This window comes from Ranitomeya imitator, chromosome 2 (assembly GCF_032444005.1).
Source record: "Ranitomeya imitator isolate aRanImi1 chromosome 2, aRanImi1.pri, whole genome shotgun sequence".
NCBI lineage: Eukaryota > Metazoa > Chordata > Amphibia > Anura > Dendrobatidae > Ranitomeya > Ranitomeya imitator.
This window is the reverse complement of record NC_091283.1, coordinates 429758202-429785311: the sequence shown is the minus strand read 5'-3', so window position 1 is coordinate 429785311 and position 27110 is coordinate 429758202. Positions and strand designations below refer to the sequence as shown.

Below are 27110 nucleotides of genomic sequence, written 5' to 3'. Positions count from 1 at the left end.
TAATATATATATATATATATATATATATATATATATATATATATATATATATATATATATATATATAAGAGAGAGAGAGAGAGAGGAGGAAATGACGTACAGGTATATACTATATACAGAAGAGATGACACATAGGTATATTCACTATACAGAAGGAGATCATATGCAGCAGGTATATACTATATACAGGAGGAGATGGCATACAGGTACATACTATATACAGGAGATGACATACAGGTGTATACTATATATAACAGCAGCTCAGATTAGAGACCAGTTCAATGCCACACAGAGTTCTAGCAGCAGACACCTCTCTACAACAACTGTTAAGAGGAGACTTTGTGCAGCAGGCCTTCATGGTAAAATAGCTGCTAGGAAACCACTGCGCAGGACGGGCAACAAGCAGAAGAGACTTGTTTGGGCTAAAGAACACAAGAAATAGACATTAGACCAGTGGAAATCTGTGCTTCGGTCTGATGAGTCCACATTTGAGATCTTTGGTTCCAACCACCGCGTCTTTGTGCAACCCAGAAAAGGTGAATGGATGGACTCTACATGCCTGGTTCCCACCGTGAAGCATGGAGGAGGAGGTGTGATGGTGTGGGGGTGCTTTGCTGGTGACACTGTTGGGGATTTATTCAAAATTGCTGACATACTGAACCAGCATGGCTACCGCAGCATCTTTCAGCGGCATGCTATTCCATCCGGTTTGCGTTTAGGTGGACCATCATTTATTTTTCAACAGGACAATGACCCCAAACACACCTCCAGGCTGTGTAAGGGCTATTTGACCAAGAAAGAGAGTGATGGAGTGGCCACCAGACCTGAACCCAATCGAGATGGTTTGGGGTGAGCTGGACCGCAGAGTGGAGGCAAAAGTGCCAACAAGTGCTAACCATCTCTGGGAACTCCTTCAAGATTGTTGGAAGACCATTTCCGGTGACTACGTCTTGAAACTCATCAAGAGAATGCCAAAAGTGTGCAAAGCAGTCATCAAAGCAAAAGGTGGCTACTTTGAAGAACCTAGAATATAAGACATATTTTCAGTTGTTTCACACTTTTTTGTTAAGTATATAATTCCACATGTGTTAATTCATAGTTTTGGTGCCTTCACTGTGAATTTACAATTTTCATAGTCATGAAAATACAGAAAAATATTTAAATGAGAAGGTGTGTCCAAACTTTTGGTCTGTACTGATTATATACACATACACACACGATACATACAACACACTGTACCCACACAATACACACTTCATACACACAAACATTCTCTTTATATTTTCCCATTCCTTGGGTGGGCTTCATGAGCATGTCTTTTCTAGCGATGAACGAATATACTCGTTACTCGAGATTTCCCGAGCACGCTCGGGGGTCCTCCCATTATCTTTAGTGCTCGGAGATTAAGGCTATGTGCACATGTAGGAAATGTGGTGCAGAATTTTCTGCACTAAATCTGCATCTCCTGGCAGAATCCGCAGGTGCGTTTTTTATGCAGTTTTTATGCAGATTTTACCACTGTGGATTTCTATAATGGAGGGGTGCAGAAACGCTGCAGAACTGCACAAAAGTGACATGCACTTCTTTGAAATCTGCAGCGTTTCTGCGCGATTTTTCTGCACAGCTTTTTTTTTCACATTGATTTACATTGTACTGTAAATCACAGTGCAGTTCTGCAGCGTTTCTGCTGCAGAAAAATCTGCTGCAGTTCTGCACTAAATCTGCATCGTGTGCACATACCCTAAGTTTTCATCGCCACAGCTGAATGATTTACAGTACATCTGTTAGCCAGCATAAGTACATGTGGGGGTTGCCTGGTTGCTAGGGAATCCCCACATGTTACCAAGCTGGAGAGATGTAAATCATTCAGCTAAGATGAGGAAAAACGAAATCTCCGAGCAATAAAAATACTCGGAGGTCACCCGAGCGTGCTCGGGAAATCTCGAGTAACAAGTACACTCGCTCATCACTAGTCTTTTCTCAACAGTAGTAACTATGTTTCTATGTAATTAATGATGGATACAGCCAGGGCTGTGGAGTCAGAGTCCATTTTGGTGGAGTTGGTATAAAATGGACCAACTCCTAAAATCTATTTATATATACCGTATTTTTCGGACTATAAGATGCACCGGACCATAAGACGCACCCCAAATTTGGGGTGAAAATTGCAGAAAAAAAGATTTTTTATAACATGGGGGTCCGTCTTATTGTCCGAATTTACAGTATCTTATGGCGGTGGCAGAGCAGGGTCACAGGAGGCAAGGTAGGGTGATGCTGGGATGAGGAGGTGCTGGGATGAGAAGGTGCTGGGATGAGAAGGTGCTGGGATGAGAAGGTGCTGGGATCAGGAGGTGCTGGGATCAGGAGGTGCTGGGATGAGAAGGTGCTGGGATCAGGAGGTGCTGGGATCAGGAGGTGCTGGGATCAGGAGGTGCAGTGAGAGGTATGGCGTGAGAGGGGTCCCTGGCGTACCATGCAGGCTTACCTAGGTGGCAGAGGTGCGGTGGCGGGGGTGTGGCGGCAGAGGAGGCGCAGTAAGCGGGGTCCCTTTCCCCGGTATGGTGATGCAGCAGGCCCGGTATGCAGCAGAGCCGGGTGAATCCTCTTGTTATCGGTGGGCGCGGCCATCTTCCTGAGGCCGCGCGTGTGCAGATGAAGCGCTCTGCTCCCGGGGCTTCAGGAAAATGGCCGCGGGAGGCCGCGCGTGCGCAGATGGAGATCGCGGCGGCCATTTTCGGCCTCCGGAAAATGGCCGCCACCACCGATAACAAGAGGATTCACCCGGCTCTGCTGCATACCGGGCCTGCAGCATCACCATACCGGGGAAAGGGACCCCGCTTACTGCGCCTCCTCTGCCGCCACACCCCCGCAACCGCACCTCTGCCACCGGACCTCTGCCACCGCACCTCTGCCACCTAGGTAAGCCTGCATTGCGACTATTAGACGCACACCCCATTTTCTCCCCTTTTTTGGGGGGGAAAAAGTGCGTCTTTTAGTCCGAAAAATACGGTAATAGTCTAAGGGGCACTTCCGTCTGTCTGTCTGTCACGGAAATCTCGCGTCGCTGATCACAATCAGCGACGGGCACAGTCCGACCCCGAATTCGCACCTTCCTACTCTCTGTCAGTGCCCCCTCCAGTAAGCGCTCACACAGGGTTAATGGCTGCTTTACACAGCGATATAACGCAGTCCAATAACGCGGCTATTAACCCTGTGTGACCAACTTTTTACTACTGATGCTGCCTATGCAGCATCAATAGTGAAAAGATCTAATGTTAAAAATAATAAACAAAATAAAAAATCATTATATTCTCACCTTCTGTCGCCTTTCCCGCTGCTCCTCGTGATGCTCCAGACCATGCATTGCGGTCTCGCGAGATGATGACGTAGCTGTCTCGCAAGACCGCAACGTCATCATCTCGCAAGACCGCAATGCATTCTTGGGACCGGAGTGTCGCGAGGAGCAGCGGGAAACGCCTGGGCTGGAACCCGGGGGCCGACGGTAGGTGAGTATATAACTTATTTAATTCTTTTTTTCTTTTTTTTAAACAGGGATATGGTGCCCACATTGCTATATACTACGTGGGCTGTGCTATATACTACGTGGGCTGTGCTATATACTACATGGGCTGTATGCTACTTGGCTGTGCTATATTTCTCTGCTGTATCGAGGGGGGCCCACTGAGACTCTTTCGCCCGAGACCCTCAAAAACCTGAAGCAGGCCATGGCTTCACTGATTGCTCGCGGCTGGGCGTGACCAATCAGCGACAGGCGCAGTCTGGCTGCAAATTGGCGCGGAATTTGAACCATGCTTCGCTAATTGGTCGTGCCTGGCCGGCCGAATCCTGTGTATAAATTGCATTATTCTGAAAACTTCATAAATAAACTACATACATATTCTAGAATACCCGATGCGCTAGAATCGGGCCACCATCTAGTATATAATAAATCGGGTTCAGTAGTTCAGTGCAGGATGTGCTGTAAATGTTTTCAGAATAATTTAGCAAAGTTATGAAATGTCCTATAAATGTCTGTTCTGTTCCCGATCTAGGGATCTGAATTTAGGCGAGATGAATCTGTGCTGCACTTTACATACGTGCTCAGTAGTGAGGCAGTGCTGTGGAGTCGAAGTCGAGATGAATCTGTGCAGCATTTTATGTACGTGCTCAGTAGTGAGGCAGTGGTGTGGAGTCGGAGTGGAGATGAATCTGTGCTGCACTTTATGTACGTGCTCAGTAGTGAGGCAGTGGTGTGGAGTCGGAGTGGAGATGAATCTGTGCTGCACTTTATGTACGTGCTCAGTAGTGAGGCAGTGGTGTGGAGTTGGAGTGGAGATGAATCTGTGCTGCATGTTATGTACATGCTCAGTAGTGAGGCAGTGCTGCGGAGTCGGAGTGGAGAAGAATCTGTGCTGCACTTTATGTACATGCTCAGTAGTGAGGCAGGACTGTGGAGTCGGAGTGGAGATGAATCTGTGCTGCACTTTATGTACGTGCTCAGTAGTGAGGCAGTGCTGTGGAGTCGGAGTGGAGATGAATCTGTGCAGCATTTTATGTACTTGCTCAGTAGTGAGGCAGTGCTGTAGAGTCGGAGTCAGGGAAACTGAGGAGTCGGAGGTTTGACTTACCGACGCCACAGCCCTGGATACAGATGCAGTATACATACAGATACAATACCTTTAAGGCAGATGCTGGGAAACAGACTGGGTTCCCCCTTAAACCTTATATTGCCAGCTTTTCCTGAGAGTGTATATACTTTACTGTTTATATAATACTTTCCCTTCTCCAGAGGAACTGAAAAATTAGCGAAGAAACAAGAGGGACACGCTACCTTCAACAAGTTGTCAGGTGAAAACAACATGTTGATCAGAGGAGGCGAGACCGCTGGGACCTGCACTGATCAGCAAAATAGAGATGCATGGCGGATGCCCCACCTCCGCTCCACACTCTATAGGGTTGCTGGAGTAGGTCGAGCGCAGAGCACTGGGAATGAATGGAGAGGTGGGAAAAAAAAAGTGCTAATCTGTGTGGTTCCCAGTGGTGAGACACCCAATCAACAAGTTATCAGTTTTTCTATGGACATGACAACCCCTTTAATGTCCTGTAAGAAATGAGAACCCTTCTTATGGCGATCTCTATGCACTTTATACATATTTCAGCAATATATGAAGGGATGTCACAGTGTAGAGGGATCATCATATTCTCATTTGCACATGGAAAGACGAGAAGCAATGGAATAAACTGAAACGGAGAAGATACAGATTAGATATTAGAAAAAACTTTTTGACAGTGAGGGTGATCAAGGAGTGGAACAGGCTGCCAGGAGAGGTGGTGAGTTCTCCTTCCATGGAAGTCTTCATACAGAGGCTGGACAGACATCTGTCTGAGATGGTTTAGTGCATCTGTCATTGAGCAGGGGGCTGGACACGATGACCCTCGAGGTCCTTTCTAATTCTATGTTCTATTCAGACAATTACAGTTAGGGCCAGAAATATTTGGACAGTGACACAATTTTCGCGAGTTGGGCTCTGCATGCCACCACATTGGATTTGAAATGAAACCTCTACAACAGAATTCAAGTGCAGATTGTAACGTTTAATTTGAAGGGTTGAACAAAAATATCTGATAGAAAATGTAGGAATTGTACACATTTCTTTACAAACACTCCACATTTTAGGAGGTCAAAAGTAATTGGACAAATAAACATAACCCAAACAAAATATTTTTATTTTCAATATTTTGTTGCAAATCCTTTGGAGGCAATCACTGCCTTAAGTCTGGAACCCATGGACATCACCAAACGCTGGGTTTCCTCCTTCTTAATGCTTTGCCAGGCCTTTACAGCCGCAGCCTTCAGGTCTTGCTTGTTTGTGGGTCTTTCAGTCTTAAGTCTGGATTTGAGCAAGTGAAATGCATCCTCAATTGAGTTTAGATCTGGAGATTGACTTGGCCATTGCAGAATGTGCAACTTTTTGGCACTCATGAACTCCTGGGTAGCTTTGGATGTATGCTTGGGGTCATTGTCCATCTGTACTATGAAGCGCCGTCCAATCAACTTTGCAGCATTTGGCTGAATCTGGGCTGAAAGTATATCCCGGTACACTTCAGAATTCATCCGGCTACTCTTGTCTGCTCTTATGTCATCAATAAACACAAGTGACCCAGTGCCATTGAAAGCCATGCATGCCCATGCCATCACGTTGCCTCCACCATGTTTTACAGAGGATGTGGTGTGCCTTGGATCATGTGCCGTTCCCTTTCTTCTCCAAACTTTTTTCTTCCCATCATTCTGGTACAGGTTGATCTTTGTCTCATCTGTCCATAGAATACTTTTCCAGAACTGAGCTGGCTTCTTGAGGTGTTTTTCTGCAAATTTAACTCTGGCCTGTCTATTTTTGGTATTGATGAATGGTTTGCATCTAGATGTGAACCCTTTGTATTTACTGTCATGGAGTCTTCTCTTTACTGTTGACTTAGAGACAGATACACCTACTTCACTGAGAGTGTTCTGGACTTCAGTTGATGTTGTGAACGGGTTCTTCTTCACCAAATTAAGTATGCGGCGATCATCCACCACTGTTGTCATCCGTGGACGCCCAGGCCTTTTTGAGTTCCCAAGCTCACCAGTCAATTCCTTTTTTCTCAGAATGTACCCAACTGTTGATTTTGCTACTCCAAGCATGTCTGCTATCTCTCTGATGGAGTTTTTCTTTTTTTTTCAGCCTCAGGATGTTCTGCTTCACCTCAATTGAGAGTTCCTTTGACCGCATGTTGTCTGTTCACAGCAACAGCTTCCAAATGCAAAACCACACACCTGGAATCCACCCCTGACCTTTTAACTACTTCATTGATTACAGGTTAACGAGGGAGACGCCTTCAGAGTTAATTGCAGCCCTTAGAGTCCATTGTCCAATTACTTTTGGTCCCTTGAAAAAGAGGACGCTATGCATTACAGAGCTATGATTCCTAAACCCTTTCTCCGATTTGGATGTGGAAACTATCATATTGCAGCTGGGAGTGTGCACTTTCAGCCCATATTATATATATAATTGTATTTCTGAACATGTTTTTGTAAACAGCTAAAATAACAAAACTTGTGTCACTGTCCAAATATTTCTGGCCCTAACTGTACATACGTGGCTTTTTCCTGCTGGACGGGGCTGTATTGATCCCTGCATGGACCGCGTGGATAATATTACTGCAATGAGTGGGAAGCCGCTCATCCTTTATTCAGAGGCTGATCCTACAACTCTGAAATCCACACTCAGACTTTGACCCATCACAGACAGCAGTGCAACAGGCAGGGGCGCACACAAAGCAACGAGAAGATCTTCATATGCCCATTTTAAAGGTTCTCCCTCCAGTGGCACACAAGTTCCCACATCAGGACACAGTTGTCAGACTACACCCCTCACAAAATGTCACCATTTCTAAGTATATCTGCCCCAACTCTGAAGCTCGATCATCACGCGACATCACAGGGTGACTGACTCCCCTAAACACTTTTGTTTTTCAACTAGAAACAAAAAAGAAAAAAAAAAAAAAAAAAAAAATCACACGAATCTTGAATTTCTCGGTCAGGGACATATGAAGAGAATTTTCCCGGCAGTCAAGTACAAAACCTGTCCTCCTAAGATCTGCAACTAGAGACGGTAAAAATAAACCAAGGGTAAATTCCATGATCCACATCAGCCGCCAACGGCAAATCTGACAACCTCAGGGTGTAAATGTCGTGAGAACTGGTGATTTAAAGGGGACCTTGTCAGCAGGTCAAACGTGTCCAGTTTTGCTCTTATATTATTACCATTGTTCCCGATTATTCCATTTGTTTACCTTTTTAAAATCTGCCATACGGTTCCAGAGATATGGGCCTTTTTATTAAGTGCCAGATTGTATGGTCTTAATGAGAGGGCATGGCTCACAGAGTGATAATGCAGAGGAGCCTAAAGACACGCCCCCGAGGATCATGTGAGCCACGCCCCAGCCTAAAGACACGCCCCCTAGGATCATGTGAGCCACGCCCCCTTGTGGCAAAGACCATAAATGCTAGAAGAAAAAAAAAAAGCCCATTTCTCTGGAACAGAGTGGCGGATTTAAAAAAAGCAAATATTCAGAGGAGCATCGGGAATGAGATGCAAGCAAAATCTGGTCACTCTGGCCCGCTGAACGGATGCTCATCTACAAGAGAAGGGGGGAACATTCTACGATTGTATTGTAAAGTTTGGCAACTCTATAAGTTCTAGCCCCATCAGCTGTGTGAGCAAGACTGGGTCAATGCAACAAGAAGGTTTTCATTCACTGTACGTGAGCAGAGATCTCAAAAATGGTGCTGAATGAAAGCGCAACTTCTGTGCAGGACGTTTCAGTCTCCCATAGTAAAGGGTCAGAACTAGTGATGAGCGGACATGCTCAGATAAGGTGTTATCTGAGCATGCTCCTGTGCTGACCGAGTGTTTTCCACGTACTCGTAAAATATGTTCACGTCCCCGCGTGTCTCGCGGCTCTTAGGCAATCCTTGCATGTGTTGCGGCTGTCTAACAGCCCCAAGACATGCAGCAGCGGGGACTCAAACTTATTTTTCGAACATGCCGAAGACACTCGGTCAGCACACGAGCATGCACAGATAACACCTTATCCCAGCACCTTCGCTCATCACTAGTCAGGATTCACACAGGGCGACGGCCCGTCATCATATAGGAATGTATAACAGTCTTGGACGCTGCTCATCTTTAGCACACAGCTGCAGGTTCTCCTCCGGGCCACTCAGTTGCTATTGGTGGCCAGGTGATCCCCAAGGCTGTGTTATGGCATCCGTGTGTCATCTCCATACATAGAGAAGAGTCACCGGGCAACGCAAGGCAAACGCTGCTCTGCCCCAAGCACCCGCGGGACCTCAATGAGGATCATTCCACGCTTTTCCAGGAACACCATTATATACAAGATTTATTTTACAATTTATATTGACCTATAATTCAGCCGGATGGGATCTTATAAGGCCATTTTATCCCGAGCCCCCTGGTTTATGAACAAAATGACGGTGTAAGAGGAAGCAACGACTACACAGCAAGACAGTGCCAACCATTACAAGCAGGGTAAGGATGGCAATACCAATGCACCTACTGGGCCTGGCGGTCATATGAACTCTTGGCGGCCCCCGGCCAGCTCTGCCAAGGACAAGAATGCTGTCCTCTAACTAGTACACAGGGCTGTGGAGTCATTGGCGGAGTCATGGAAATTGAGGAGTCGGAGGTTTGGCTTACCGACTCCACAGTCCTGCTAGTATACATAAAGAAAATGATGTCGCCCAGAGATCTGTAATGACCGTCTGCAGGATAAAAAAAAAAATCTTATATACTTCTTAATATAAAACTTACACGTATTCGGTATCCATGCGATAGTTCAATGGGTTATTTAGCACAACTACCTTTTTCCTATATTCACATCACCCAAAAAAAGGATATGAATGACAGTGATTTGGGGTATGTGCACACGTTAATTATTTGTTGCAAAAATGTCTGCATTTCTTGGCAAGGAAAAACGCTGTGTGAAATAGGCGCGTTTCTGCTGCACTTTTTTCCTACGTTTTTTGGTTGCAGATTTTTCCCCCCACTCATTAGTATGGATAAAATCTGCATCAAAAACACAAAGAATTGACATGATGAAGGCTTAAGTCTGCAAGTCAAAAATAAGCAACGCGTGCAGGAGACTAAGGCTGGTTTCACACTTGCGTTCGGCAAGGCTGCGGATGAATGACTTCTTCCTCTGTGAAGCCCCGCCCACTGTCGCGCCTCTTCCTTCAGCTCCGCCTACGTCTGCATGCGTCCTGCATACGTATCTTTAACATTGGGTACGCAGGCCATTCGGATGTATGTGGATGCCTCCGCATGCGCCGTTTTGATGGTGCGTTGAACTGCATAGAGCGCAACATGTTGCATTTTGATGCATGCAGAGGCATCCGCATACATCCGCATAGCCTGCGTACCCAATGTTAAAGATAGGGTACGCAGGACGCATGCAGACGTAGGCGGAGCTGAAGGAAGAGGCGTGGCAGTAGGCGGGGCTTTAAGGAGGAAGGCGGCTTTCATCCACAGCCATGCCGACCGCTAGTGTAAAACCAGCCTTAGTAACTTCCTTCAATTTGCTGGAACTAGGAAATCCTTCAGGTTTTGTGACAAGACTGAACATAAAAAAAAAGCACCAAAAACACAAAGTCTGCAAAGACCCTAATAGTTGCTCTTAAAGAGCGCCAATCATGGGAGAACTACTAAAAAGTGGAGAAGCAAAAAAATCAGCTAGTTAAGGCCCATTCAGGTCATTAAAGGGTTAAGCAGGGAAACTTTGCAAAAGATTGAATCTATGCAGCGAACAAGCCTCTTTGAGGCCGCGCCGATCTGCAGAAATTGCCCCAGGCGGAATCCATATTGGATCTGGAACTTGCCGTGTGAGAGAGACTCAGCTATGCCACCGATTACAACACTAATATAATCAGCCCATTATATGGCAGCAGCTCCCAGAAACAACAACTGTGCACAGTTAAAGGGACAGAAGCCTAGAAAACAATGCAAGACACAGGATGGCAATATCTGGAAATGCTACAGTACACCGTCCATTGCGATCGCTGGGGGAGATTTCATGGCGGACATATTGGCCATCACCGATTTTCCCTGAAGGTTTCCTACTCAGATCAAACAATAGGAAAGACGGCTGGTAACTGATTGGCTGCCATTTTTGTTCTTATTTTGACCCCTGCTCTTATGCCGGCATGGATGGATAGCTAGGTCGACGGCCATTCAGCACTCCAGGAAAGTTGGATGATAACTCTCGTGGATTGCCAAGGCTGGAATGAATCATTAACAATCCAGGAGATAATGCTCTACATATCGGAGCCTGAGCCGAAAGTAAACAAAAAATTAATGGACCAAAAACCCCCGACGCAGAAGAGTCAGACAGAAACACAATGCCTGCACGTCAAAGGAGCACAAGGAAACGCTGAGCGCCGCACCATGGACGCGTGGGAGGTGTTTTTCTACCAAAGCAAGGAAATTAAAAAAACAGAAAGTCATTATTTTCAGTGGAGAAGAAACTAAAAGCAGCATAGTTCTTTGAGTCCCAGCGATCCTGGTCCTATCCCATGTGGTGGCGCTGCGGGCAGAGCAGGAATCTGGCGCTGTGATATGTTGTGTAACAACATATCACAGCGCCAGATTCCTGCTCTGCCCGCAGCGCCACCACATGGGATAGGACCAGGATCGCTGGGACTCAAAGTAAACTACAGCGAGTCGTGGGGGTGACCTACAGTAGAAGCTGGCCATACTTATTACATGGCGGTATGCTGATGGATCATGTGGTGGACCGTCATCCCGACCATACACAGGAACCCAAGCTCCCGTGTTCCCCATAAGGGGACCGCGGGCAGAGACTTATCGCACCGCTGAACCAAAGGACCGGTCAATGAAATCCAACAGGCTGGATCCTTAGCTCCTTCTACATCATCTGTCGGGAGACCCCCATACACAGACGGCTGATCAGGCTAAAAATCACTGGGGTCGTCTTATCTAATGTCTATGGGGACCATTAGTTAAAAGTCATAGTTTCCTTGTTATACTCTCCTCTTATACTACTCCTATCACTGGATTCAACATTAAATCCATCTGCAAGCTGCAACAACGAGGAATCTGATTCTTCGCTCCATAAATAGGAAATAGTTAGAGATTCCTATACACACACGCATTTAATATGTATGTTCAGATTGGACTCCAGAGCTGAAATCTTACATCATTGCCTGCTTGTTCAGTGTCTGCACAGGCTTTGCTCTGGTTATTTGCATTCTTAGCGGGGTCGTCCTGACATTGGGCACTGAACAGTGATCTGATTTGGGAGAAACTAGTCTAGCCACAAGCTGGCAGTTGTACTTCGCCTCCAAATATAAGATTTCTATATGGAGGGCTCAACCGGCACCACAAAGTAAAGACAAGCCATGGCTGACACATGCACAAGACGTTACCTTTCCGCTGTAGAAATAACCGGAGTAAGGGATTGGCCGTAGTTATCGCTTTGTGGTAATTGTCGTCGTTATTAATAGGCAGTAGGTCCCCGTGGATGTCTGCGTACCCCACCAACACATCCACATTGGGAATCTTGTGTACATGTTGAAGTAATCCATAGAACTCTTCAAACTTTCCAGGCTTTGACCTTTCCAATGCGAAACGTCTGAACTCTGCGCCAAACTGCGAAGACGAAAAAAAAGAGAAATGTTTAAACACAAATGTGAGTCAGCTAACAGACAATAAGCGCAGCATAAATAATGGACTTCTTGTCCGTACAGACTCAGAACAATAACGCCATCGGGCTATGCAAATGGGGGCTGTCATAGGTTATGGGGGGTCAGTGGAGACAAGCATTACTACCTAAGGCCATGTTTTACAGATAGGGTCACAAATCCACAACGAAGACAGACAACTTGCATGTGTTACTAGTGTGTTTCGTTGCGGATATCACAGTACTTTATTTAAAAAAAAAAAAAAACATTGACTGGGGTAAAATCCGTGACAAAAATTTGCGCAAGAAAGAGCTCGCTGCAGATTTGAAACACCACGCTTCCACTTTCGGCAGATTTCTTCCCGCAACCTTTATAGGCGCTATACTGTCAACTGCTGATTTCTGCATGGTAGTGACTCGTGCGCAAAATAGTTAGAAAAATGGGGTCGATTTATCAAAATCAGAGGTCATCATGAGAAAAGAGGGGTTTGTGGGCAAACGTGTGGCGAGGTTTCAGGATCTATGGCGGCAGAGTTCCTGCTAAACATACAATTCGGTAGTATGTAACTAATCAGAGAGCGTGTTAAGTCAGATTTTCTATTTTTACGGAAATGGCTTTGTACGAGACACCAGGTCTGTCGTCAGCGTCATACGTCCCAATACCTCGCTCCCCTCGGATCGGACACACCTATGTGTGACTAAGAGGTCAGCGCACACATTCTGCCTGTCGGAGGAAGGACAATGCCGAGCGCCTGAGTCAGGCAGATAAACACCAAAAAGCACATTACACTCAGGCTTACGGCAAATACCTCATCTGCTCATACTCACTACTGCAGGTATGCGGCTCGCATACTCTAATTAACCCCTTCAGCTCTAGTAATCATGTACGACCTATTTAAAGAACATAAGAACATTGAATTAATTCAGTAAGCTGTGGAGGAATTTCTAATTTACTGCGCCCCAAGTTATGTAAAGGACGTACCCTTTCATTTACTATTAATGACAGTATTGCAAGGTTACATGGAATTGGGCCACAGTGAATGAGGTATTTGGGCCACAGACATTTGAGAAAAAATAAAAAAAAGAATAAGTCAATCAAAAAGATAGAAGAGTTGTCAGTGTCATGCTAAATTTTCCCTTTGCACAGGCAGACGCCTCTGAGCTGTGGCTGCAAGCTTTGGGCACGGAGATTTGCAGGAGCGGGTAACTGTGCTGCTACATGAAACACAGAGGTTAATAACCAAGCGACCCGAGCTCGCAAATTCCTGAAGAAGCAGAAAAAACACATAATAAAGATCTCTAAGAATGGATAATGAGCCGCAAAAATAGCAGCTTGTAACAGAGAACGTCCCAGGAGTCTGCGCGTACATGTGCGTCCTGGCAAGGGTGCACGAGCACACATGGGTGTAGGTGCATGGCGGCGAGGGTGCGCGCACACATGGGTGTAGGTGCATGACGGCGAGGGTGCGCGCACACACATGGGTGTAGGTGCATGGCGGCGAGGGTGCGCACGCACACATGGGCGTAAGTGCATGGCGGCGAGGGTGCAAGCATACACATGGGCGTAGGTGCATGGCAGCGAGCGCACACATGGGCGTAGGTGCATGTCGCCGAGGGTGCATGCGCACACACATGGGCACAGGTGCATGACGGCATGGGAGAGTGAGCACACATGGGTGTAAGCGCATGACAGCGAGGGTGTGCGCGCACACATGGGCATAGGTGCATGACGGCGTGGTTGAGTGAGCACACATGGGCGTAAGTGCATGACGGCGAGCGTGCGCGCACACATGGGCGTAGGTGCATGACGGTGAGGGTGCGTGAGCACACATGGGCGTAGGTGCATGCCGGCGAGGGCGCGCGTACACATGGACGTAGGTGCATGCCGGCGAGGGCGCGCGTACACATGGACGTAGGTGCATGCCGGCGAGGGCGCGCGTACACATGGACGTAGGTGCATGCCGGCGAGGGCGCGCGTACACATGGACGTAGGTGCATGCCGGCGAGGGCGCGCGTACACATGGACGTAGGTGCATGCCGGCGAGGGCGCGCGTACACATGGACGTAGGTGCATGCCGGCGAGGGCGCGCGTACACATGGACGTAGGTGCATGCCGGAGAGGGCGCGTGCACACATTGTACTGATCGGTATGTGCACAAACATAGTGATGCGAGTATACACGTACGTAACCATGACCTCTTATGTGCGAACCTGCGTGCTAATAAGTATATACATATATTTGCACAGAGTCCTTTTAAACAGCCGTTAAATGTCATACACGCTGATCTGCGGTTACGAGTCCGTTTAGACAGGCAGACGGCGCTTCCTATGCACGCAGAACAATCAGTAATAGATCGTTCTGTGCACACAGAATCATTCTTCTGGGAAGCATGGGCCCTGCTTGCACTATGTTGACGATGATTTTTAAGCCTGCTTAAGAATGACTTTAGCTGATGAATGAATGCAGGTCTGTTTCCCTGATAATCGGGAAACGGGCACTCCTAAAACGCTCGTTTCCGATAATCGGCCAGTGTAAATGGGCCCTAACACAATTTACTGTCACTGGTAGGAGAAGACAAGCCGAGGCAGGAGCGTAATCTGTTTATCTTCAGAGACACTCATTTAATTAAGGTAAAGCAAACTCTTCCGTGCCCTTGGGGGTCAGAAGACAATCCGATAGCGCATGCAGCCAGACTGGCTCACTTCATGGTCACCTGCCAGACAGGAGCAGCAGCAGAACCTGCTACACGAGCCCCAGTCTGCCACTACAGTGCCCAGGACGCTCGCCCAGGGGTCTGGTTGCACTGCTGTGTCTACTTGGTAATTCCACCAGTCATCTTCTACTGTATGATGGAAACGTTCTGCAACTTCCTAACAGATATTGTTTCAACTACTCCCGACTTGTGATCTCAGCCTCTTGTCAGTGAATGGAAACGCTCAGGAGAAGACACAAAGGCCTTCTACCGGAATACTTCTAGGCCTGTCTACATGTTGCCTTTAGCTCAGAGAAAAAAAAAAGTGCATGACATTTCTGAAATCTGATGCACAGGGTGCTTATTTTTCCTTCCACCTTTGAACCAAAGGAGTTTTTCAAGTCTACAGCATGACACTTTTTTCTGCATTTTTAGTGTTTTTCACCCATGCAAATGAATGGGGGGGGGGGGTGGGGGGAGGATATAAAAGCACATGTATTTTAATTAACATTAATCTGCTGCAAATACTGAGCGTGTGCAGTAGCCTGACAGTTCAGGGTTTGCTACATAGTAGAAAATACACTTTGCATTAAAATGCCTGGACTCCAAACTTTTTGTTGATACATTGTAGCAAACTTTGAGGTCTCTACTGGTTTCCAGTTCTGGACATGGAAGTTTGACCTTATGGATCTGGACAGACCCCTTTACTGGGTAAACACACATCTGCTGCATTGTGAACATTTTTCCAGGAACTCAGTTATTCGTTATCTGCAGGCTGAAGAATAAACGTGAAATAGCAAAGGTTACAGATGAAATCACTAGTAGAGGCGAGTAAATACACGAGATAAAGAGGTTTGTAGAAAGCGGTCACATGGGAGACTTTCACCCAGCGACAGCCTTAATGCTGCTCCTCTGTACAGTCATAAGGAAGGAGCGGAATGTGGGCATGGAGGTGGTAGAGACCACCAAGGACTACAGGCTGGTCAGGAAAGGGGCAACATCTGGCCCTTTGGGTAAAGGCGGAAGCAGTATGGTCATACAGTGGGGGTCTGCCAGCCAGGAAGTCTGGGCAGCATGGATGAAATCAATACAAGGACCCTACCGGTGCTATCCCAGGACAGGGGGGGTCTGATGTCTGTTGCAAGGGTGGAATGCCCCCTCCAGCTATGAGGGGGCAAATTCACACAGCCCATAGCAAACAAGGATAACATGAACCAGAACCCCAAAGAAACCCACTCGGAGATAACCAGCACCACTGGCAACAAGGATCTTCCTTGCGTGCAACTGTAAACCGATATTTCCCCAAACTCCGAAAATCAAGGTATTCTGCGCTCCCCACATTCTGATATTTCTTCCTGCTGGCATTTATTACAGCTTCTACAATGTAAACATCCAGCTTTCCCAGGCTGCTGAAAGGCAAATCCATAACTGTGCAGATTGTCATCCAGCGAATGTAGGGAGGCTACAGCTGAAAAGTACAGGTCCTTCTCAAAAAATTAGCATATAGTGTTAAATTTCATTATTTACCATAATGTAATGATTACAATTAAACTTTCATATATTATAGATTCATTATCCACCAACTGAAATTTGTCACGTCTTTTATTGTTTTAATACTGATGATTTTGGCATACAACTCCTGATAACCCAAAAAACCTGTCTCAATAAATTAGCATATCAAGAAAAGGTTCTCTAAACGACCTATTACCCTAATCTTCTGAATCAACTAATTAACTCTAAACACATGCAAAAGATACCTGAGGCTTTTATAAACTCCCTGCCTGGTTCATTACTCAAAACCCCCATCATGGGTAAGACTAGCGACCTGACAGATGTCAAGAAGGCCATCATTGAGACCCTCAAGCAAGAGGGTAAGACCCAGAAAGAAATTTCTCAACAAATAGGCTGTTCCCAGAGTGCTGTATCAAGGCACCTCAATGGTAAATCTGTTGGAAGGAAACAATGTGGCAGAAAACGCTGTACAACGAGAAGAGGAGACCGGACCCTGAGGAAGATTGTGGAGAAGGACCGATTCCAGACCTTGGGGAACCTGGGGAAGCAGTGGACTGAGTCTGGTGTGGAAACATCCAGAGCCACCGTGCACAGGCGTGTGCAGGAAATGGGCTACAGGTGCCGCATTCCCCAGGTAAAGCCACTTTTGAACCATAAACAGCGGCAGAGGCGCCTGACCTGGGCTACAGAGAAGCAGCACTGGACTGTTGCCAAGTGGTCCCAAGTACTTTTTTCTGATGAAAGCAAATTTTGCATGTCATTCGGAAATCAAGGTGCCAGAGTCTGGAGGAAGACTGGGGAGAAGGAAATGCCAAAATGCCTGAAGTCCAGTGTCAAGTACCCACAGTCAGTGATGGTGTGGGGTGCCATGTCAGCTGCTGGTGTTGGTCCACTGTGTTTCATCAAGGGCAGGGTCAATGCAGCTAGCTATCAGGAGATTTTGGAGCACTTCATGCTTCCATCGGCTGAAATGCTTTATGGAGATGAAGATTTCATTTTTCAGCACGACCTGGCACCTGCTCACAGTGCCAAAACCACTGGTAAATGGTTTACTGACCATGGTATTACTGTGCTCAATTGGCCTGCCAACTCTCCTGACCTGAACCCCATAGAGAATCTGTGGGATATTGTGAAGAGAAAGTTGAGAGACGCAAGACCCAACACTCTGGATGAGCTTAAGGCCGCTATTGAAGCATCCTGGGCCTCCATAACATCTCAGCAGTGTCACAGGCTGATTGCCTCCATTCCACGCCGCATTGAAGCAGTCATTTCTGCCAAAGGATTCCCGACCAAGTATTGAGTGCATAACTGAACATTATTATTTGATGGTTTTTTTGTTTGTTATTAAAAAACTCTTTTATTTGATTGGATGGGTGAAATATGCTAATTTATTCAGACAGGTTTTTTGGGTTATCAGGAGTTGTATGCCAAAATCATCAGTATTAAAACAATAAAAGACCTGACAAATTTCAGTTGGTGGATAATGAATCTATAATATATGAAAGTTTTATTGTAATCATTACATTATGGTAAATAATGAAATTTAACACTATATGCTAATTTTTTGAGAAGGACCTGTAAAGCTGCACATTAATGTCCACCTCCATTAGGAACACGTCCACATTGGCAGATTTTCCGTTTCAGCCAGTCCCTTGGATTCCTTGTGACTACTATGACTACTTCTATAACAGGCTAAACACATTCCAGAGAAGTTGTCAGCAAGCTCTCAGAATTCGTGAAGTAGGCGAGGCAAGGATAGCAATTGGCCTGTCGGAGAGGCAGCACTTTATTAATAGGATGGGAAGCTTTCCCAGGCTCCTGAGTGGTAACTCTCAGCTATGCAGGGATACATTTCCCAGTTGTGCTCGTATTAGGAAGAAAGAAGTTGTTAGAATCCTTCAAAACTCCTTTAATTTTGTTCCCCCAGAGAGGAGTGGACAACAGAGGCTGCTCCAACTGCAGGATGCCCAGTATGGGGTGTAGGTGCAGATCGGCTGATACCTGGGCACAGTAGGAAGGCCGAGCCCCGGCTGATCTGCACAATGTCTATATGACAAGAAAAACCACTAAATAAAACTAGTGCCATTGCCCAAAATGTATGCAAATCATAGAAAATTTATTAAATACAAAGAACAACAAAGAATGTGGGCATAAAAATAAAGGGGTACGCGACAGAATAAACATGGAAGCAAGGAGCCAGGTGAAGAACTCTGCATATAATCTGAATATGTAATATCAGATAGTGCATATCAAACTAAAGGTATATACGGATCCATACCGACAGTGATGAAATAGCAGTAAGTACAAGTTAAGCACATGTCATATGGAACCACAATGTAAACATACCAGTATATGCAGGGAACCACTCTTGACTTCAACCCACCCCGACGCGCGTTTCAGGGGATGACCTTAATATCCATCTTACATTTTCATCCAGTGCGGAGTCTCTTGATTTTCTTGATGTTACTATTAGGAGGGACACCTCCGGTATGCTACAGACGGCTATTTTTAGAAAAGAAACGGCCACAAACACATTGCTGCATGCATCATCTGGCCATCCGCGGCATATGATTAGATCCGTTCCAATTGGTCAGTTCCTCCGGATTCGTAGAATTTGCTCATCTGATAACGTCTTTGAACAAAGAGCAGAGCAACTGAAGGAACGTTTTCGATCACGTGGCTATAGCCGGAGGATGATCAAGCGTGCGTATCATAGGGCAAAACATGCCTCTCGCCATGATTTACTTTATAATAATAGACCATCGGGCAGATCGGGTGATAGGCAGTTATTGAGATTCATCACCACTTTCAATTCTCAGTCGGATAGGGTCCTTCAGAATGCTTCCATGTTTATTCTGTCGCGTACCCCCTATTTTTATGCCCACATTCTTTGTTGTTCTTTGTATTTAATACATTTTCTACGATTTGCATACATTTTGGGCAATGGCACTAGTTTTATTTAGTTGTTTTTCTTGTGGTCCTGCACATTTCTATTTACGGGCCTTATACATGGGATGTTTCCCTATAATAGTATGACTATATTTGTATCTTTGCCTTATTTACAATGTGTATATGGCAGTTCTCACCCCTATAACGTAAGCAGCGGGCAACTTTCTAACAGCACAGACCCAACACCGCTGCCAACAACTCTATATTTAGCTCACAAATCACACACCTAGAGCTGGTGTTATGTAAGGAGAGCAAATAATAACAAGTGATACTATGTAACACCGAGGATGGGCGGGGGGCACACGGAGGAGACGGGCACACTACCGGACACATCCCATACACAATCCCCAACACCTCAGGGTCACTTATAACAACCCACAAGAAAACAGGCAGGTGCCCAGCACCCAGGAGCCTTCTCTCTACAAGTACAAACTATCCGGAAACATCCTTTACCTGCCACTCCCAGTAGGTGCCACCAGAAACCCACTGCTTCCCATCCCTGGTAAGAAGCTTCAGTCGTGCAACTCATGCAATGCCCACCTGAGAACCCTCCCAGTGCCCACCTTCCAGACTCAGTCAATGTTTTATCTTATACTACAACTGCTGCCCACCTGGGAGCGCGATTTCATCTTCAGCAAATAGCCCCCATTTCACCTTTCTCAAGCCAGCGGGTGTCACCAATATGCCCCCTTCTATTGTTCAGAAAGTGCCACCTACATGTGCCCTCCGTCACGCCCATCACGGGTCCCCTACATGCATCCTTTTCTTTCCCCAAACTGGTGCTCCCTCAACACACCCACTCTGTTCTTCCATGAAGCACACCCTCCATCTTATAAACTTCTCCTATCCCCCATGTAGGCCTCTCCTTTTCAGCAGTTGCCCCCTCCTCCATGTATCCTACTATCCTCCGGAGGATACTCCCACTTACCCTTCTCCTCCCCAGCAGGTGCCCCCATGTCCCATTTTCTTCCTCAGCAGGTGCCCCCTATGCCCCAGTCCGGTGCCCCTCATGTCCTCTTCTCCTCCCCAGCAGGTGCCTCCTATGCCCCCTTCTCAGCCCCAGTCAGGTTCCCCCTATGCCCCCTTCTCAGCCCCAGTCCGGTGCACCTCATGTCCTCTTATCCTCCCCAGCAGGTGCCCCCTATGCCCCCTTCTCAACCCCAGTCAGGTGCCCCCCATGTCCTCTTATCCTCCCCAGCAGGTGCCCCCTATGCCCCCTTCTCAGCCCCAGTCAGGTGCCCATCATGTCCTCTTCTCCTCCCCAGCAAGTGCCCCCCATGTCCCCTTCTCCTCCCCAGCAGGTGCCTCGTATGCCCCCTTCTCAGCCCCAGTCAGGTGCCCCCTATGCCCCCTTCTCCTCCCCAGCAGGTGCCCCCTTCTCAGCCCCAGTCCGGTGCCCCTCATGTCCCCTTCTCCTCCCCAGCAGGTGCCCCCTATGCCCCTTTCTCAGCCCCAGTCCGGTGCCCCTCATGTCCCCTTCTCCTCCCCAGCAGGTGCCCCCTTCTCAGCCCCAGTCCGGTGCCCCTCATGTCCCCTTCTCAGCCCCAGCAGGTGCCCCCTTCTCAGCCCCAGTCCGGTGCCGCCTCCTCCCCTGCGGCAGGTGTCCGTACTACGCACCCTTCCCTTCTCTCCCCCTCCATGTCGCCTCCTGCTTCCCCGGCACGTACCTTGCTCTTCACCTCCACGGTACCCAGGGACCTGCTGCTGGTGCCCGTAGACCGGTGGCTCCGGTTCATGTTTCCGCTCTGAGCGCTCTCTCCTAGTCGTCCACCTTGCGCCTGGATTCTGGAAGGTATTCCCGTGTGACACGGAGCCCGGGGCCGCTACGTCACAATCCCACCTCTCGATCGTATGCGTCAATACTCCGCCCACTGCCCCATCCGCAGACCACGCCCATTACAAGGCAAGAAGGACACCTGGAAAGGAGCGCTGCGTTACGTGATGACGTCACTATGGCCGGCTACCATGGAAACAACAACAAATGTGACAGCAAAGTGATATGAGGGGAGACACAATGTGTGTATAGTATACCTATGTATAGGGAGCGGTCCTCCTATATAGTGACACTACCTGTCTATAAGGAGCGGTCCTCCTATATAGTGACACTACCTGTCTATAAGGAGCGGTCCTCCTATATAGTGACACTACCTGTCTATAAGGAGCGGTCCTCATATATAGTGACACTACCTGTCTATAAGGAGCGGTCCTCATATATAGTGACATTATCTGTCTATAAGGAGCGGTCCTCATATATAGTGACACTACCTGTCTATAAGGAGCAGTCCTCATATATAGTGACACTACCTGTCTATAAGGAGCGGTCCTCATATATAGTGACACTACCTGTCTATAAGGAGCGGTCCTCATATATAGTGACACTACCTGTCTATAAGGAGCGGTCCTCATATATAGTGACACTACCTGTCTATAAGGAGCGGTCCTCATATATAGTGACACTACCTGTCTATAAGGAGCGGTCCTCATATATAGTGACATTATCTGTCTATAAGGAGCGGTCCTCATATATAGTGACACTACCTGTCTATAAGGAGCGGTCCTCATATATAGTGACACTACCTGTCTATAAGGAGCGGTCCTCATATATAGTGACACTATCTGTCTATAAGGAGCGGTCCTCATATATAGTGACACTACCTGTCTATAAGGAGCGGTCCTCATATATAGTGACATTATCTGTCTATAAGGAGCGGTCCTCATATATAGTGACACTACCTGTCTATAAGGAGCAGTCCTCATATATAGTGACACTACCTGTCTATAAGGAGCGGTCTTCATATATAGTGACACCTACCTGTCTATAAGGAGCGGTCCTCATATATAGTGACACTACCTGTATATAAGGAGCAGTCCTCATATATAGTGACACTACCTGTCTATAAGGAGCGGTCCTCATATATAGTGACACTACCTGTCTATAAGGAGCGGTCCTCCTATATAGTGACACTACCTGTCTATAAGGAGCGGTCCTCATATATAGTGACACTACCTGTCTATAAGGAGCGGTCCTCCTATATAGTGACACTACCTGTCTATAAGGAGCGGTCCTCATATATAGTGACACTATCTGTCTATAAGGAGCGGTCCTCATATATAGTGACACTATCTGTCTATAAGGAGCGGTCCTCATATATAGTGACACTACCTGTCTATAAGGAGCGGTCCTCATATATAGTGACACTACCTGTCTATAAGGAGCGGTCCTCATATATAGTGACACTATCTGTCTATAAGGAGCGGTCCTCATATATAGTGACACTACCTGTCTATAAGGAGCGGTCCTCATATATAGTGACACTACCTGTCTATAAGGAGCGGTCTTCATATATAGTGACACCTACCTGTCTATAAGGAGCGGTCCTCATATATAGTGACACTACCTGTCTATAAGGAGCGGTCCTCATATATAGTGACACTACCTGTATATAAGGAGCAGTCCTCATATATAGTGACACTACCTGTCTATAAGGAGCGGTCCTCATATATAGTGACACTATCTGTCTATAAGGAGCGGTCCTCATATATAGTGACACTACCTGTCTATAAGGAGCGGTCTTCATATATAACGACACTACCTGTATATAAGGAGCGGTCCTCATATATAACGACACTACCTGTATATAAGGAGCGGTCCTCATATATAGTGACACTACCTGTCTATAAGGAGCGGTCCTCATATATAGTGACAATACCTGTATATAAGGAGCAGTCCTCCTATATAGTGACACTACCTGTCTATAAGGAGCGGTCCTCCTATATAGTGACACTACCTGTCTATAAGGAGCGGTCCTCCTATATAGTGACACTACCTGTCTATAAGGAGCGGTCCTCATATATAGTGACACTACCTGTCTATAAGGAGCGGTCCTCATATATAGTGACATTATCTGTCTATAAGGAGCGGTCCTCATATATAGTGACACTACCTGTCTATAAGGAGCAGTCCTCATATATAGTGACACTACCTGTCTATAAGGAGCGGTCCTCATATATAGTGACACTACCTGTCTATAAGGAGCGGTCTTCATATATAGTGACACCTACCTGTCTATAAGGAGCGGTCCTCATATATAGTGACACTACCTGTATATAAGGAGCAGTCCTCATATATAGTGACACTACCTGTCTATAAGGAGCGGTCCTCATATATAGTGACACTACCTGTCTATAAGGAGCGGTCCTCCTATATAGTGACACTACCTGTCTATAAGGAGCGGTCCTCATATATAGTGACACTACCTGTCTATAAGGAGCGGTCCTCCTATATAGTGACACTACCTGTCTATAAGGAGCGGTCCTCATATATAGTGACACTATCTGTCTATAAGGAGCGGTCCTCATATATAGTGACACTATCTGTCTATAAGGAGCGGTCCTCATATATAGTGACACTACCTGTCTATAAGGAGCGGTCCTCATATATAGTGACACTACCTGTCTATAAGGAGCGGTCCTCATATATAGTGACACTATCTGTCTATAAGGAGCGGTCCTCATATATAGTGACACTACCTGTCTATAAGGAGCGGTCCTCATATATAGTGACACTACCTGTCTATAAGGAGCGGTCTTCATATATAGTGACACCTACCTGTCTATAAGGAGCGGTCCTCATATATAGTGACACTACCTGTCTATAAGGAGCGGTCCTCATATATAGTGACACTACCTGTATATAAGGAGCAGTCCTCATATATAGTGACACTACCTGTCTATAAGGAGCAGTCCTCATATATAGTGACACTATCTGTCTATAAGGAGCGGTCCTCATATATAGTGACACTACCTGTCTATAAGGAGCGGTCTTCATATATAACGACACTACCTGTATATAAGGAGCGGTCCTCATATATAGTGACACTACCTGTCTATAAGGAGCGGTCCTCATATATAGTGACAATACCTGTATATAAGGAGCAGTCCTCATATATAGTGACACTACCTGTCTATAAGGAGCGGTCCTCATATATAGTGACACTACCTGTCTATAAGGAGCGGTCCTCGTATATAGTGACACTACCTGTCTATAAGGAGCGGTCCTCATATATAGTGACACTACCTGTCTATAAGGAGCGGTCCTCATATATAGTGACACTATCTGTCTATAAGGAGCGGTCCTCATATATAGTGACACTACCTGTCTATAAGGAGCGGTCCTCATATATAGTGACACTACCTGTATATAAGGAGCGGTACTCATATATAGTGACACTATCTGTCTATAAGGAGCGGTCCTCATATATAGTGACACTATCTGTCTATAAGGAGCAGTCCTCATATATAGTGACACTATCTGTATATAAGGAGCGGTCCTCATATATAGTGACACTACCTGTCTATAAGGAGCGGTCCTCATATATAGTGACACTACCTGTATATAAGGAGCGGTCCTCATATATAGTGACACTATCTGTCTATAAGGAGCGGTCCTCATATATAGTGACACTATCTGTCTATAAGGAGCAGTCCTCATATATAGTGACACTATCTGTCTATAAGGAGCAGTCCTCATATATAGTGACACTATCTGTATATAAGGAGCGGTCCTCATATATAGTGACACTACCTGTATATAAGGAGCGGTACTCATATATAGTGACACTACCTGTATATAAGGAGCGGTCCTCATATATAGTGACACTATCTGTCTATAAGGAGCGGTCCTCATATATAGTGACACTATCTGTCTATAAGGAGCAGTCCTCATATATAGTGACACTATCTGTATATAAGGAGCGGTCCTCATATATAGTGACACTACCTGTATATAAGGAGCAGTCCTCATATATAGTGACACTACCTGTCTATAAGGAGTGGTCCTCATATATAGTGACACTACCTGTCTATAAGGAGCGGTCCTCATATATAGTGACACTGTCTATAAGGAGCGGTCCTCATATATAGTGACACTACCTGTCTATAAGGAGCGGTCCTCATATATAGTGACATTATCTGTCTATAAGGAGCGGTCCTCATATATAGTGACACTATCTGTCTATAAGGAGCAGTCCTCATATATAGTGACACTATCTGTATATTAGGAGCGGTCCTCATATATAGTGACACTACCTGTCTATAAGGAGCGGTCCTCGTATATAGTGACACTACCTGTCTATAAGGAGCAGTCCTCGTATATAGTGACACTACCTGTCTATAAGGAGCAGTCCTCATATATAGTGACACTACCTGTCTATAAGGAACAGTCCTCATATATAGTGACACTACCTGTCTATAAGGAGCGGTCCTCATATAGTGACACTACCTGTCTATAAGGAGCAGTCCTCCTATATAGTGACACTACCTGTATATAAGGAGCGGTCCTCATATATAGTGACACTATCTGTCTATAAGGAGCGGTCCTCATATATAGTGACACTACCTGTATATAAGGAGCGGTCCTCATATATAGTGACACTACCTGTATATAAGGAGTGCTCCTCATATATAGTGACACTACCTGTATATAAGGAGCAGTCCTCATATATAGTGACACTACCTGTCTATAAGGAGCAGTCCTCATATATAGTGACACTATCTGTCTATAAGGAGCGGTCCTCATATATAGTGACACTACCTGTGTATAAGGAGCGGTCCTCATATATAGTGACACTACCTGTCTATAAGGAGCGGTCCTCGTATATAGTGACACTACCTGTATATAAGGAGCAGTCCTCATATATAGTGACACTACCTGTCTATAAGGAACAGTCCTCATATATAGTGACACTACCTGTCTATAAGGAGCGGTCCTCATATATAGTGACACTACCTGTCTATAAGGAACAGTCCTCATATATAGTGACACTACCTGTCTATAAGGAGCAGTCCTCATATATAGTGACACTACCTGTCTATAAGGAGCGGTCCTCATATATAGTGACACTTCCTGTATATAAGGAGCAGTCCTCATATATAGTGACACTACCTGTCTATAAGGAGCGGTCCTCATATATAGTGACACTACCTGTCTATAAGGAGCGGTCCTCATATATAGTGACACTACCTGTCTATAAGGAGCGGTCCTCATATATAGTGACACTACCTGTCTATAAGGAGCGGTCCTCATATATAGTGACACTATCTGTCTATAAGGAGCGGTCCTCATATATAGTGACACTATCTGTCTATAAGGAGCAGTCCTCATATATAGTGACACTATCTGTATATAAGGAGCGGTCCTCATATATAGTGACACTACCTGTCTATAAGGAGCGGTCCTCGTATATAGTGACACTACCTGTCTATAAGGAGCAGTCCTCATATATAGTGACACTACCTGTCTATAAGGAACAGTCCTCATATATAGTGACACTACCTGTCTATAAGGAGCGGTCCTCATATAGTGACACTACCTGTCTATAAGGAGCGGTCCTCATATATAGTGACACTACCTGTCTATAAGGAGCAGTCCTCCTATATAGTGACACTACCTGTATATAAGGAGCGGTCCTCATATATAGTGACACTATCTGTCTATAAGGAGCGGTCCTCATATATAGTGACACTACCTGTATATAAGGAGCGGTCCTCATATATAGTGACACTACCTGTATATAAGGAGCAGTCCTCATATATAGTGACACTACCTGTCTATAAGGAGCAGTCCTCATATATAGTGACACTATCTGTCTATAAGGAGCGGTCCTCATATATAGTGACACTACCTGTGTATAAGGAGCG

The 27110-nt window shown here is 46.0% G+C and overlaps 1 protein-coding gene across 1 annotated transcript in view; it reads right to left on the bottom strand.

Moving 5' to 3' along the window:
• Positions 1-21230, bottom strand: part of PARD6B (par-6 family cell polarity regulator beta) — a 34723-nt gene extending 13493 nt beyond the window's left edge. Inside the window, exons 1-2 of the mRNA XM_069750881.1 lie at positions 21080-21230; positions 12005-12227 (exon numbers count right to left, since the gene is read on the bottom strand). Coding sequence (XP_069606982.1) covers positions 12005-12227; positions 21080-21148 — 292 coding nt within the window. The 5' untranslated portion in view covers positions 21149-21230. The remainder of the gene's footprint in view (positions 1-12004; positions 12228-21079) is intronic.
• Between the last annotated feature and the right edge of the window lie 5880 nt (positions 21231-27110).